The sequence below is a fragment of the Notothenia rossii genome, assembly GCF_949606895.1.
Source record: "Notothenia rossii genome assembly, chromosome: 2".
Classification (NCBI taxonomy): Eukaryota; Metazoa; Chordata; class Actinopteri; order Perciformes; family Nototheniidae; genus Notothenia; species Notothenia rossii.
The window spans coordinates 86,539,248-86,555,459 of record NC_136904.1 but is presented as its reverse complement, the minus strand read 5'-3'; the positions used below and the strand labels follow the sequence as shown (position 1 = coordinate 86,555,459).

Sequence of the window (16,212 nt, the reverse complement as noted above, 5' to 3'; positions counted from 1 at the left end):
AATGTATTTAGTATTTACTACTGATCACAGTACAAGGTATCATATATGTTTCAATATGGAGTATGACCGTAGTGTTTCAGAAACGATAAAGAAAACCTCAGAAATGTCATTGGAATGCACTGAAACATGAGTGGGTTGGGACTCTGGTTTTCCCTTAGAAATGATTTTTGTATTATTTATGCAGCATATGAAACATTTAGGCCCAGGTTTTGGGCTGTTATATGTTTCGTACGGTTCAAGGTTCTCCCTGTGTGCCTCCCACTTCAATTCACCTCAGTGGTTTCAGGACGGAAAAGTCTGGAAAATATGTTTTCCACAAACCACAATGAGCCCCTGGTGCAGGAGACAAATGCTTCAGTATTTCCTTTCAGTGTGTTTGCAGTGTTGGTGTCCTCTATCTAAAGTCTTCTTTGGTAGCAGTTAGTAGCGTTTAGGCACAGTGGTGTCCGCTGTCACTGCGGGGAGAAAATGCATTTATCTCAGTGTGTTGTTGACAGAGAGTGCTCTAATGACTTCCAGTGAGGCTGTTGGTTCGAACTGCATTTGATTTTAAAGAGGCCCTATTATGCGTGCTGAGGTTTTCCCTTTCCTGTGGTGTTGTATAGGTTTTTCTGCATGTAAATGGTTTGCTAAAAGTAAAGGAAGCCTCCATTAGACTCCTTTGTTTCCTTTGAAACATAATGCATTCACTGTGTAACACTGTACTTGATAGGCTAAGGGGCTGGACATCTCTAAGCAGTTGACCAATCACAAAAGAGCCGGCGAGCTAACCAATCAGAGCAGACTCTGTCTGGTTTCAGACAGAGGGTGAAAAGAGGTGCTGAAGAGCTTTTTGAACATTAAAGCATGGAGACACGTCACAGCAAATGCTCAAAATACAAATATGATCCTGAAAATAGGCATAATGTCCTTTTCAAGTATTTTATTAATGCTTACGACGCCATTCAAATCCTACAAATATAACCTGGCTCAGTCACTAGCAGAAGTGAGACTGAAAGTGGTGGATACTTTGCTGCTTTATCAGCAAACTACTACTACTTAAATGAATCCGTCATTTAAAGGTCTGCTACTACGTTTTGTTAGATGACGGCACTTATACCCCATGCGATGCAAAACAACCCTCTTTGTATTGTTGTATACCTGTATAACCTAAAAAGTAAAAAAACCTATAGAAGGAAGTAAGGATACTAAGAAAGTTGGAAATAAAGAGAGTTTTGAAACTGTTTCTCTTCTAAATTTATCTCCAACAGCTTTTGCTCCCCCGATTGTCACCTCACAGTACGATTTCTAGGTGGGGGCTCACAATTGTTGGCCAACAGAATCGATGCCTGTGATGTTTTCGTTTGTCTTTTTGTTTACTTTAGACCAGTGCCAAATGCAACCTGTTGAGCTCTGCTAGGCTCAGAGACGACGGTGGATTTGAGATGGTGGGGGGTGGGCCTTTTGAAATGCTGAAGGAACAATGAAAGATTTTGATAACAGCACTTTTTTTTACTAATGGCAGGCATGGCAAAGAAAAATAGAAAGCTGAGGGTTGATGGATCACATAACATACTGTTGGAAAAATATCACTCGCAGCTTGAGTTTCAATATCAGGATACATGTATTTATTATCAGGGCTGCACATAACTGGTGCGCAGGTGCGCATGCGCGCCTCCGCCAAAAAAAGAGCACCGGCATTTGTGTACCAACATAGAGAGAGAGAGAAGAGAAGACAGAAGACAGAAGACAGAAGAGAGAGAGAGAGGGAAATATATTTGCGAGTTGCATATGAACCTATGATATGAACTCAGGGCCGGCCCGTAGCACTGGCATAATAGATATTCGCCTAGGGCGCCAGATCTGGGGAGGCGCTGCGCTGGCAGCTCTGGGAGGGTAAAAAACATTTCAACTTCACATGTCTACTAACAGTCCAGCCGTGAAGACATCTACAGGACAGTTTTGAGATTTCTTCAAATGCTGTTGCCATGGCAACACAATGCTCGCCTTGAAACACGGTTTTCTCAAAAAACTTCAGTTAAAATACTCCAAACAGCCCAAAACTTCACAGATTTGGTAACGATGCAGCCGTCAACACATCTAAGCGTATTATGGGGTGTCGTCAAATGCCGTTGCCATGGCTACAGATCATTCGCCATCAAGTTAGTTCAGAAGTTGGCAGTTCAAATATTCTGCTGCTTTTCGAAGCCTTTTTACTTTCTTTTCTTCTCTTATCACACATTCAAGCCCCCTGTGTTGATGTATAATTTCAATCTAAATTCTTCACTTTCTTCTTACACATTACATTTCAGCATAGCAGTTCAGCGTCAGCTTTTCAGCATAAAGCATTCCCACCAGCAATTTCTTCAGGAATTGCATTCTCTAGTTAAGTAAATGTAACACCCCTTTCACCCCAGTTACACTTTTCATTTGCCCTGTACGATGGGCGCTGTAAGTGATGAAAGTGGGGGATGTTGGCTTATCTGGTGCCCGCAGCTCACAGCCAAAATGCGAGGGAGCAAGGGAGAGAGAGAGGGCGGGTGCACCGGTACCGGCACTGTTGTTATTAGAATCTGGTGCTAGCTGCTTTAACGGATATAAGAAGAAGAGGTTTCTACAATAATGTGGAGGGAGAGTCCTCTCCAGTCAGACTGAGAGGCTGATAAGTTAACTACAGCTCAGCGAGGTAAAGGACTCTTAGTTCAAACGGTTTGGTCACAATTTATGTAAACACATATTTCCGAGGCACTCCTTTATAATTATTGGGATCAACAGGTTTGAAATCATTCCAATGTATACTTTTGGACAGTAACTAAAAATATCCTTTAAAACTGGAGAGATTAAAAAAAAAAGCATAAATAAATGTTAAGGTAAAATAAGATAAATGAACAACACAAATAAAATAAGTTACATTCATTTGTTATTGGCTATGGTAGGTTATTGGTTATGTTCACATACTTATTTGATTACATCCAGACTTTCGACCCAAAACCAGCTGTTGACTTGTGGATGCAAGCAGCTAATCCAGACTCAACCAGAGAGAAAGAAGTAGGCCTACATCATCAGCTACCATGCCTGACAGAGAGGAAGACAGTGAGGAGAACAGTCAGGAGGTATAGTGCTCACAGCTTGTAGGATTACTGGTCGTGCTAATGTTTTCTTGTGTTCACCTCTGCATGTGTGTTCAGTGCCGTGTGTCTGGCAAATGAAGTCAAGACCCCCTCAAAAGTTACGGTTTATTTCCTTTTAAGGATGAGCACCAAGCAACATCTCCAGGTGCTCCTTTCAGAACCAGGGCAAAAAAGTGATGTGCACCCCTGTTTATTATCCTTGCAAGAATGGAAGCAGTCATCACATACAGAGTTTATGATACAATTAGTTTCAGAACAGTGTCCTTCAGATGCTGATATACAAGACAGGGTGTTATTCAGTCACAAGATGCAGAATACCGGTTCAAAGCAGTATTCTATGCTTTGTTCAGATTAGCTAAGACCTACGTAAGCAATAAACATGAAAATCGGATGTCTATTTCTATAGAGGCTGAATCATCATGTTAATCACATAGCTGTCGTATGTCTAAAACAGTCCTGACGCTCTTCTAGGTAATCACACATCCTGTCATGGATACGGCTACGTAGGGCCTTTATCATGTATGTGCTACTCTGATATTGGGAGAGTACATTCAGTAATTTCCCATCATACCTATAACTGCTAAGGTGTTTGAATATCTGCTGCCGTGAAAAGATGATTTAATTTTGTACGTAGCAGTACACTTAATGTTTCTGTCTGATTCAGCTCAAGGCCTTGGCTCCAGTTTTAGTAGAAAGACACTGAATGATCCATCAAAGTCATATAATGCGTGAACAGTACCAGTGCTGCATCAAGTCAAGGAACAAGTATTCAGATCTTGTACTTAATTAGTAGTAGAAATACCAAAGTTTAGTTATACTCAGTTACAAGTCAAAGTCCTGCAATCTGAATGTTCCTCAAGTAAACATTTTAGCATGAAAACATACTCATTATGCAGATTGACCCATCCATCCATCCATCCATCTTCTCCCGCTTATCCGTGGTCGGGTCGCGGAGGTAGCAGTTCCAGCAGAGAGCCCCAAACTTTCTTTTCCCTGGCCACATCAACCCTCGAGACCCTCTGCCTTCACTGCCACCCTTCTGGCAGCGCACCCGACCCCATCGCTGTTTCCCGTAGGTGGTGGGCCCGCGGGACGGAGAAGCGGAGGTGTTGCCCACGTTGCCTTTTCGGGCTGTGCCCGGCCGGGCTCCGTGGCAAGCCCGGCCACCAGACGCTCACCGACGAGTTCTCCTTCTGGGCCTGGCTCCAGAAGGGGACCCCGGGCTTCCTCCGGGCCGGGTATCCTCACTTCGTGTGTCGTCTTTCATGAGGTCTTTTGAACCAATCTTAGTCTGGCCCCTTATCTGAGACCAATTTGCCATGGGAGAACCTACCAGGAACACAAGGTTCCAGACAACACAGCCCCCAAGTTCATCAGGGCACACAAACCTCTCTACCACGGTAAGGTGCTGGTTCTTCAGAGAGGCAGATTGACCCATTTCAGAATAATATATATGATATGGTTTGATTATAAAGTGTCAAATAAATGTGGTGAAGTAAAGGTACAATATTTACCTCTGAATTGCAGTGACGTAGAAGTACAAATCAGTAAAAGAAGAAACAACTCAATTACCTACAAGTACCTGAAAACTGTACTTCAATACAGTACTTGAGTTAACTTGAGTAAAGTTTATTTCCCACACTGACGATACATTGATACAGCACAGAAGTATCTGGTTTACATCAAACAAAGTAACTGTTGTTATGAAACCTCAGTGTAATGACTCCCACAGAGCCGCTGAAGATCATGTTTAAGGTTGCGCAGGCACCAGAAGACAATATTTAATAAAGCTAGAAACACAACTGCATCATAAACCTGGTGTCCCTGTGTCAGTAACATAATGTTCTTCCCTGTAGTATCACAAATCCTCACAGTCTTCAATGCGATGTAGCAATTTTGTGATAATGTTACAAACAGGAACATGATCATTTTGTGGGGTTTTCATTTAGAATCAATGAAGAGGAATTGAAATAGGAGTCTTGCTAACTCCGTGAAAATGACCACCACATGATGCACCACATGACAGTCGTCAGAGTGATATCCTGGCGCTTGGAAGATAAAGAAAAAGCATGAAATGGAAATGACTCCAAACAGAGCACTCAGGGAGACTTCCTGATGCTGCCATTCGAATAAAAAGTCTAAGTCAAGGTCTCTGTATCTAAGAAGGACATGATATGTAATCATGAATACAGAAATACTGTGGGAGAAAATGGAACAAGCTGTGAAAGGGAAAATGTTTTCAGCCATGAATCAAGAGGTCAATCCATCAACAGGTGATTACATTCACATTGAGAGGGAAATTGAAACGCTTGAGAAAATGATAAAGAAAATGGGACAGAGATTTAAAACATACAAGGCAATTAGACTTTATTGCAGAGCACAATGTGCCCGGGCTTTTGTTAGGCTAAGCCAATCGCATGTAACATTTTCAGGTTCATAATAATATTTTGTGTCTCCAATGTGACATGTCTCCATACTTTAATATTCAAAAAGCTCTTTATTTTTCTCATACTACCTGTGCTGCAGCACCTCTTTTCACCCTCTGTCTGAAACCAGAGTCCAGTCTGCTCTGATTGGTTAGCTGGCCGGCTTTGTTGTGAAGAGTTAACCGCTTAGAGAAGTCCTGGCCCTTAGCCAATCATGTACAATGTGTTGTAGCGCTAGCCATAATAAGTGTTAAATAGTGATCATTATTTTACTAACACAGGGGACACTGGGTTTACACGCACAAAAACCTGTATTACACACTAGAGATGATGCACTATAAGAAAGGGAAACACAAAAAAAAGAAAATGGGCCTCTTTAAGTATCATGTAGCAAATGAGTCGGTCACGTGTCACATCTTTTTCTTTGCAAGATAAAAGGCTGTAATTACTGCGTTCTGAGCTACATAGAAATATATAACTGATATAATTTAGCTCTCACAGTTGTAGACATTGAAAGCAACAGACAGCTTTTAATGCAGTCTTTATTATGCCTAGCTTTCAGTAAAAGCTTCAAAGCCAAGGTTCCAAATGAGCTGCAGAATTGATAAATGGAAAAAATCTTTTGCATTGTCTCGATTATCATAATCTCGATTGTTGGGTCAATAATTGTAATTGCGATGTGAACAGTATGTTTTTAACAGTTGCTTACCCTGAACTTTAAGTATAATTCAACTGAAAAATCTAAACAAAAAATAATAATAAAAAAAAAATAATAATAAAAAAATAATCGTTTTATTTCGATTACGTTGTTTTCGTAATCGTTGCAAGCCATAATCGTAATCGCGGTTAAAATACGATTAATTGAGCAGCCCTACTGTCTTTTATTTTTTGATGAAAAATATGTTAACTCTTGTCTTTACAGTGGACCAGATCTATCACCTGGCGTCTCCCGCCTCTCCTCCCAACTACATGTACAATCCCATTAAGACACTCAAGACCAACACCATTGGCACTCTGAACATGCTTGGTGAGTACATTAAGAGCACTTAAAGCTTTGTCCCTTTTTATATAATGGACTCAAAAATAAGGCTTCATGGTGACATTCTCTTGTAACAATGTTGTCAAGACTTCGAGTTCTAATTTGAATCCGCCCACATTTACACGGTGGAGTTTCTCTGTAATAAACATGTGTTTCTTGTTTCAATTTCCGAAGAGCTATGCGGTATGTTGGTCTTTTATATTGCAACAAAATATAGTTAATACTCCACAAAATATTTAAACATAACCTCAGTCCAGATCCGGCAGATACAAATGTGTTTTTATTACATATATTTTTACCGCAATACTTAACCGAACATTACGCTCCCTCATTAAGTGTTTCACTTTTATCCATGCCAAATTATTATTTTTGAATCCAGCAAAACACTTAGTGAGTGTCAAAACCTTGTGTGTTGTTATTTAACATTTCAAAAACAGGTTCCCATTTTAATATTATATACATTTTTTAATTGATGGGGATATTACCTCTCCTCCCACTCAGAACCTTTTGAGAAACATTTCAGAACTTCTCCTGTGAAGTATTGTCAAAGCCCTGTATGAATATCGATGTAAAGCTTTTACACTAGAAGACTGTTCCCACTGTGTTTTAAGGGGAAGAAAGAGACCGGAGCACACTGATTGATTTCCTGCTCTTTAATTATGTCTTCACATAATTAAAAGGCAGGAAATCAATCAGTCTCTTTTTATCTCTCGTTGAGCTGAGAGCTTTGTTGTTTGTCTTTCAGGATTAGCCAAGCGTGTGGGGGCCAGACTTCTGCTGGCTTCTACTTCGGAGGTCTATGGAGGTAAGACACCCCCCCCCCCCCCCCCCCTAACTCATCTTTAAATATTCTGCTGCCTCTTTCTAATTACTTTAGGCGCTTTCACACCGGAGTACTTTTCCCGGGAATAGTTCCGATAGTTCCTGGGATTTTGCGTCACACCAAAAAGATCAGGAACTAGAAAACATTTTTGGCGAACCACGCCCTGTAAAACTCTGAAAAGTTTTTGTGATGCCGCCATTTCATTTGCTCGCATTAGCATTATTAGCATTAGCCCAGCGCACCAACGGAGAGAGACTCACTTATGGCAACACAAAAGAAAACATGGGAGCGGTGGAGACGAGGAGGTGTCGGCGTTCTGGCGATTTACTCGGAAGGCTTCAGTAGAAGCTGCTGGGAGTCCCAGCAGCTTCTACTGAAGCCTTCCCCAACTCCGGGGACTTCCGGCCGGGGATTTCGTGAGGCAGTATACGCCGTGAAGTTGTTTGCGGCCTGCCAGTAAACCCGAAGAAGAAGAAGTGACGTCCTTATGAACCTTTGTGGGAAAAGTACTGCGGTGTGAAAGCGCCTAATGTATTTTCAAAGTTCATGATTAAAAACTTGAACTTTCAAATAAATTGTATTTTTTTTGAATGATCAAAACGTGTGACCCTGATATAGCTCCATAGAATATTAGCCACTGTTAGCTTAGCGGTGGTGAAGCGCAGCAATTCAACGTTGATTCCGTTTTATAGCCTAATGTGTTTTACATCTGGCGATTGCATTTGCGCTTCAACCAATTTTAAAAGTAGTGTTAACCAGAGGTGTGGACTCGAGTCACATGACTTGGACTCGAGTCAGACTCGAGTCTCCAATTTGATGACTTGAGACTCGACTTGACAAAATCACAAAACACTTGCGACTCGACTTGGACTTGAACACCAATGACTCTGGACTTGACTTGGACTTGAGCCTTCTGACTTGAGGTGACTTGATCATTTAATTCAGAGGTCTCCAACACGCCGATCGCGAGATGCCGCTAGAAGAGCAAACTCCCGTCGGGGAGAGCAGAATCTTCAGCCGCTCCTACTCTTCCTGAGAATCCTTGCAGGCAGGGGCGGGTCTTTATTTAGCTGGGCCACCATGCAACCAATCATATGCAAAGACACACTAGGATCACACCATTATGTGAAAGAAGGGTGGGGGGCACAGCAAGTGTAGTGGTACAGGCCAGCTGCACAGAGCGACGGGGAGACGGATTTAAATGCAAGCGCGTCGGAAAAGTCAAGAAATGAGCGAAAACCAAAAAAAGAGGCAGCAGCATCAGCTGGTTGCATTTCAATGATATTGGAGAAAGCAAAGCTGAGTGCAGGATTTGTAAAATGGAAATAACCTTCAGAGCAGGGTTTTTTTTTTCTGGTAACCACTCAGGATAATTGTCAGAGGTGGGAGAAGTTCAGATCTTGTACTTGAGTAAAAGTACCAGAGTTTAGGAATACTCGGTTACAATAAAAAGCCCTGCATTCAAAATGTTACAAGTAAAAGTACAAAAGTATTAGCATCAAAATATACTTAAAGTACCACCTGCAGAGGGATCTAGATTCAGGTGTTCTTTTCCCCATAGAGACCGCCTCGCTGCACATTATCCCTTGCATAAAGATAGATTGTGGGTCCCTTATAACATGTTGTACACAGTGGAAATAAACATTCTGGTTACCTCAACATCAGGGATCTTATACATTAAACTCCTTCTGAATCAAACCGTCACGGTAGCCTTACCTTACTGATTCCTCTTCAAATAGAAGAAAACACGTTTACCAGCAGAGAAAATAGATTATTAAATTATTAATGTGACTAATAAAGAGCGGTTTGATTAAGTATTATTCTGTTGATCGATGTCATTACATTTGGTGAAAAGCACATAATGACTTGTTAAAGACTCGTTTTGTCAAAGTTTAGGACTTGGACTTGACTTGAACTTGCCCATCCTGACTTGAGACTTGACTTGGACTTGCAAAACAATGACTTGGTCCCACCTCTGGTTAACATGCGGATAACAAAACGTGTCAGTGTCATAAATGTTTGTTTGCCAAAGTTCTAATTTTCACTGAAAAGATTGATGCTAAATCCAGAGGCGGCCTACAAAAAATTGCCATCACAGCCACTTCATTCAAGATCCCTTAGCTTCTACATTTGTCTAAACATGTTTTAAACCGTTTATTTCACAGATCCAGAGGTTCATCCACAGAACGAGGAGTACTGGGGCCACGTGAATCCAATCGGTCCTCGTGCGTGCTACGATGAGGGGAAGCGCGTGGCAGAGACCATGTGTTACGCCTACATGAAACAGGTATCCTTACCGCACGGTGTTCATTTGAAGGGAAATCAGGTTAGAAAGAGGCAGTCATTGTTTTTGATTGACACTCAATTGTCTCTGTTGCGGCTTTCACACCAGCGCTTTTCCCTTTCTAGCTCCGAGCTAGAGTTTTTCTGGTTCAGCTCCGGTTTCCCTTTTCTGCTCCCGCTCTGTTCACACCGCCCAGAGCCCGACTGGTGCAGCCGCTGCTGCGTCATGACGTCACCGTTTACATCGCTGATTTGCTCCCCAACGGCGCTCACAACAATAACAACAACAACAACAACAACAACAACAACGAGGGACTGCGTCGGGTCGATGATCGTGTTGCTTTTAATCACACGAAGTCAGATTTAAATAAAATAACGACTTCTCCAAGCTTATACTTTTCTCCAGAGTGCCGTTGTTCGTTTATCAATGTGTTTCAGGGGCATTTACCGACCGCTGCGGTGCTGGCTGCTCTTCCATGGGAGTTTATTCTCCCGATAGCTCCGGGTTAGCTAATACTTTAGAGCGGCCTCTCTAAAGTATTCACTGTCTGACTGTCACACAAGCAGCTGATTCATATCCCCAGTTCCCCTTAAGTATGTGTGTCAGTCTGAATTGACGCTGTTTGGCATCACAACGCTGTTATTAAAGTGCCTCTGGTATAAAATGGGTGATGTTAGCATAGCAACCGAAGGTAAACTGACTACTTGCTATTGCTATCCTATTGTGGCATAAGCCGTTTTCTCCAGGCACATTTTACCGGCGTATTTTTCATTATGATTCTACTTGTGATAGTCGGACACGACAACCTGTGCAGCCCATGTATTGATTCCATCCGATAGCTGCTATAATACAAAACAAAACGTCTGCCTCTCTCCACAATGATCAATAACAGTGAACGATGGTCAAAGTAAGGTGCAAATTAACAGAATCTCACGAAGCCTGGTTAGTGTTGCCTGACTTTAGAAAGTGTGTTTCTTTTTATAAGTGTGTGGATGCCTTCTAGTCACTTTGCTCAGCACTACTGCTTGTAGGCAGGCATGACGAGACTCTTCAGTCGACCCATGTTCAGGGGAGGTGGGTTTAGTTTCCTGCACGCCTCGACGTAAGCGATGCCGCCTCTTAGCTCCGAAGCTCTTGCCTCTAGACCGACAATTTTTTGGAGCTGGAAGTGAACCGGATTCCGGAGCTAAGAGGCGGCGTCGCAGCGGTGTGAACAGGAAAAACCGGTACTTGTCAGGCTCCAGCCGGAGCTGAAAACGCGTTGGTGTGAAAGGGGCATGTGTGACTTTCATCAGTAAAATGCTTTGGTTCAACGGCACACTCAAAGATGGCTGAAATGCAATATTCAAAACGATAAAATAATAAATCCATTGTGGTTGTTTTCTCAGATGTAATGGTTATAAATAGAAAATGCCACAGCTGTCTGGTGAGGAGCATAATTACTTCTAATCTAATTTGTAAAGTGCAACGATGAGTATATTCTTTGTTCCATTGGCATAAAATCAATTGAGGAAATTATGTTTTTTTTTTTTTTGTACAATGTAATTAATAACATACAAATAAGTTGTTTATCATGAAGCCTATTATATGAATAGATTTTTGACATGGTTAAGTCTCAGTAAAGACATGACAATCAATCATTGGGTTCTTATAAAGGTCTGTGTTTTCATGAATGTTTCCTTAAATATCCTGACTGGATGATGAGACTTTTTGATCATTTTCCCCCGCCGTGACTTGATTGACGGCAGCCTTTGATGATCAGATATGATTGGCTTCTCTTTTGTTGCCTCCAGGCAGGTGATATTTATTTATCTGCCTCGTCTCCTGCTCCTCCTCAGCTGCTCATTATTTTTTTCACACGTTCTGGGAGAATTCTCGCTAACAGACGGCTTTAAATATCCAGGTGTCAGCCGTTTGAGCATGGGGACGTAGATATCACTCATTACATCTTTTGCCCAGTCATGTCATCGAAATTCATTAACATTTGAAAACTGATGAGTGTAGGTTAACCAGCCGGGAAAGCATTTATTTCCTTCTCCTCACACAGAAGGCAAACATTATGAAGGTGGAAGACATCCGTAGACTTCTAATCTCCAACTTATTGATTTATTTAACAACATTTGATTATAGGCAAACTATTCAGTGACTTTTGAAGCACAGCTTAATGTAATCAAAGTAAATAAAAAATAGCATAATATGAAAGGATGAGCATCTCTAGGCTTTTGGCACTTTTATTGATGATACTCAAAAAAACTTTTATTTTAGGAACAAAAGGTATAACACGTTTTTTGTTGCTGATTTATAATAATAAACTAACCTTAAAGAGGAGAGCCCATTTTTATGTTCCTATTTGTATTTTATGCCTTTGACATGTCAAGCTCTTTATTTTTCTCATACTGTGCTGCAGCACCTCTTTTCACCCTCTGTCTGAAACCAGAGTCCAGTCTGCTCTGATTGGTCAGCTGGCCGGCTCTGTTGTGATTGGTCGACCGCTTAGAGATGTCCCGCCCCTTAGCCTATCATGTACAATATGTTGGAGCGCTAGTGAATAGGAGCACAAGTGTTACAAAGGGATGTCACTATGTTCAGGAAGTAAACAAAGGAGTCCAATGGAGGCGTTTCAGACCATTTACATGCAAAAAAACCTATATAACACTAGAAGCGAGGGAAAACCCTAATAAAGTCTCCTTAAATACAGTGTTGGCGGTCACCATGTAGCGAAGAGCAGCAGTTTGCGTACATTTAATCCCAACTCCTTTTCAGCCAGTTTAACTAAAATGTGTATTAAACACCTGTATGCTTCTTTATTTCTGTTTTGCCAAGTGATCATGGCATCCTCTTCCTAATTAAATATATGAATACTGCAAAGATAGGTGCAGATGTTTCCATGTCATTAAACATTAAATCTCAGCATCTCCATCAAGCCCTCTGAGGCTCGGGGACATGAGCAGCCTGCACATGTTTTCTCGTTCGATCGCAGGTGCCAAGTCAGTCCCAGAAGCATTTCCACCTGTCCATCATAACTACAGTCATCCTATGCAATCTGCTCTGCAAAGGTGTTAAATAATTGAATGAAACTCGCATGTTATTTTTAAGAGCTGCCTGTGCCTCAGTTGGGAAAATGTCCCCTTTTATTTTTAATGGAATAAAACAAATGCATGATGCTTCGTTAAATCTGTTTTAGGCAGCCTAAAGCTTACACATTAGGGGTGTTGTTTTAGAGCATTTTATAAAATATTGAGCCAAATCTGCTTTTACTGTGAGTTTTCAGAGTCTCTTCACCTTAATCATATTTCATATTTTGTCTACATTATTTATTTCTTAAAGGTAGGGTAGGTAAGAATGCAGAAACCATTTCAAGTGCGCTAGAATTTGAAAGTACGCAGCCGAAAAAATCTGCCACTTCCTTACAGAGCCCCTCCTCCAACACACACGAACGTGCACATGACCAATGAAGGCACGAGATAAGTTTGTGCACAGATGGAAGGCTGACAGGCAGGTAGGCCATCCAGTTACTTTAGCCGGGCCGGCTCAGATGATTGGTTGTGCTTTTTACAGCGCCACGGCTTCCACAGATGACATTTTTTTATGTATTTATTGTCAAAGCATTTAATGTATTCATTGCTATCGGGATGTTTAGAGCATTCCATGGAATATAACAAAAAGTGTTTCTGAAGTGAATTACCTACCCCACCTTTAAGCCAATATAATTGCAAACATAAGAGCAACCCATTTTCAATTGATGCAGTGACAAATACATCACCAAATGCACACACACGCACACACACACACACATCCTGACACACTTGATCGTATTGCTACATTTCAGCCCTCGAGTTTGAAAACTGTGGTCGCCAAACTGTGGGCGAATGCTGTCGATCCACAGAGCGAAATATCGAGCTTTTATTCTAAATGATGGGAACACCCGTCTTTCTGATTCTCCTCTGATGTTTGATTGGCAGTAATGTATGTGTATATGCACATAGGTGGAGAATGTAATGACCCTAAGGCAAAGTGGGTGCCTGTTAGGATGTAGGATATCAATCACAGATCATTATATGCATGCACAGATGAACAGGCTTTAATTCTGGGGGAAAAAACGATTTGTTGGATTATAGTTTCTGGAAAATGCCAATAATACACAATTTAAGCTAATTATTATTATAATTCATCAATATCGTGCTTAAGGTGCATAGACAGTAATGTTTAAAGGTCACGCTATTTTTAGACATGCATAATTTATGGGTCTCAGATATACAAAAATATAAAAAACATGTCTATGATGTGTTTTGCTCATAACACCAAACAGATCAGCCATTTTAGACATCCCTCATATCCCTCTGTTTCAGGCCTGTTAGAGAAACGCTGATTTTGGGTCCTTTAGCTTTTAAGAAAGAAAAAAAGGGGATGGAGCTAATGCCTGCTCAGAATTCTACCGATTCTCAGCTAAATGCTGCCGTGGTGAACGCCAAATCATGTTCAAATCCACATTAAGGATTATTTCTGAAACAGTATGGAGCTCAAATGTTTTTTCTCTTGCGGGATTACCACAAGGCGAGTTCCTTTTTATTTATTTCCTGATTATTATTTTTTACACATACTCTCTCCAGTACAGCTTAGCTCTGAGTATTAGCGATGCTTACTAATGCAAACAAAGAACATATTACGTCCAAAACGTTGCGCAACGTTTCTGATAGGGCCGTGCGTGTGAATCCAGCCCACATTTCTGATAGTACGTCATATCGGACGCAAATCTGGATCCGCTCCGTTGCACCCCGGTTTTTAGAGATGTGGGTACGGAGGAAAAGAGAGGGTTTTATTTTCTGACACTTTGTGAGTTCCCTGAGACACACCGGGAACACATATTTATGTATACAAGACTTCAGAAAGTGCATTTTGCATGATAGGAGACCTTTTTAAGACGGAAACAAAGCCTGCAGCTGTGTGTATACTGTGAGTGCAAACACTCCATCTTTTCCATCTACAAACACTTTCGAAGACCTCCTCTCCAAGTTGTCCCCATTGTGTCCTTGCTCTTCACCGGCTGAATATATTTGCAGGTCACATTTCATGTTCCACATTTCCCCCAGAACCATTTACATAATGTTCATGATTTTATTCATCTTATCTGAGCTTAAATGTATTCACATCACATCTGAAGAAGCACATATTGATGCATGAGGGGGGACTTATGAAGGCCATAGATTATTTTTGTTTGAATAAAGTAGGGCTTTGTAAATCTGTGGGATCGCTTTAAGTAGAAGTGGCCTCATTTATTCATTGCTGGAGAGTGTGTAAGGAGAATGTCGTGTCATACTAAACTGGGACTGAGAATCTGCTTTCAATGAAGAAATATTCTTAAAACTTGCTCTTAGGGCTTCTCAATTTAACGTATTTTAATCGCAATTACGATTTTGGCTTGCAACGATTATGAAAACATCATCGAAAGAAAACGATTATTTGTATTCATTTTATTTTATTGGTTTTTCCGTTGAATTATACTTAAAGTTCAGAGTAATCAACTGTTAAAAACATACTGTTCACATATTTCTTTTCAATAAATGGATTTTTTCAAAGTAAATGGATAATTGTTTTTAATAATCGTGATATGAATTATTGACCAAAATAATCGAGATTATGATTTTTGCCATAATCGAGCAGCCCTACTTGCACTGTATTAAACACTTGGCTAATAGGGAAGAGAGCATGTGACTAGTAACGTCACTTTTTAGATATTCAAAGCTCTATTTCATAACCCTAAAGGAAAAATGTGGTTGATTAAATGTGATTTATAGTGCTGTTTAAAGGTCCCATGTCATGGCCATTTCTACTGATCATAATTCCATTGTTGAGTTCTACTAGAATAGATTTACATCGTTCAATGTTCCAAACTCACATTGGTTTCTCAAACAGCATCTCTGTATAGTATGTGTATTCACTCTCTGTCCTACACGCCTTGTTGGAGCTCCTGCGCCCCCCTCCCTATGAGCCCACTGTGCTCTGATTGGTCAGCCAGTGGATTACTGGTGTTGTTTCCTTGTTGCTGCCTGGGATTTGAGCTCCGCGGAGCTGAGTGAGTGAGTGTGCGGATTGGTCCATTTGGACTTAGTGACGTCAATAGGCCCAGGAAGAAAACAATGGAAAAAGAGAAATCCCCAACGAGGCGTTCTGGGGCAGCATAGACAGACAGGTATTTCCTGTGTTAGAGTTTTACTCGCTACAGGGTGTACTTTGAGGGTTTGTGACTCTGCAGACCGTTCACATGCATAACAAGCTACATAACACACAAGGGGACGGGTAATAGCCGGAAAAGCATGACATGGGACCTTTAAGGGACTCCTAGAAAGTCCCCGCAATGCAGCTGTGTGCCTTTCTTTGAGTGCGGCTAAGTCCAAATGTTTTTTCAATGATAAGCTCTTTTTATACAGTATATAAACACATTATCTATTATTTGAACTGCCTATGTGTAAATGTAAGTTATTATTCATGTATACACACAACACCTACTGCACGTCTGTCTGTCCTGGGAG

At 41.0% G+C, this 16,212-nt stretch overlaps 1 protein-coding gene across 3 annotated transcripts in view; it reads left to right on the top strand.

Moving 5' to 3' along the window:
- Positions 1-16,212, top strand: part of uxs1 (UDP-glucuronate decarboxylase 1) — a 39,537-nt gene that overhangs the window by 12,582 nt on the left and 10,743 nt on the right. For all 3 annotated transcript variants that reach the window (XM_079662799.1, XM_079662801.1, XM_079662800.1), the window contains exons 7-9: positions 6,459-6,563; positions 7,321-7,380; positions 9,564-9,685. In XM_079662799.1, the coding sequence (XP_079518925.1) occupies positions 6,459-6,563; positions 7,321-7,380; positions 9,564-9,685 (287 nt within the window). The remainder of the gene's footprint in view (positions 1-6,458; positions 6,564-7,320; positions 7,381-9,563; positions 9,686-16,212) is intronic.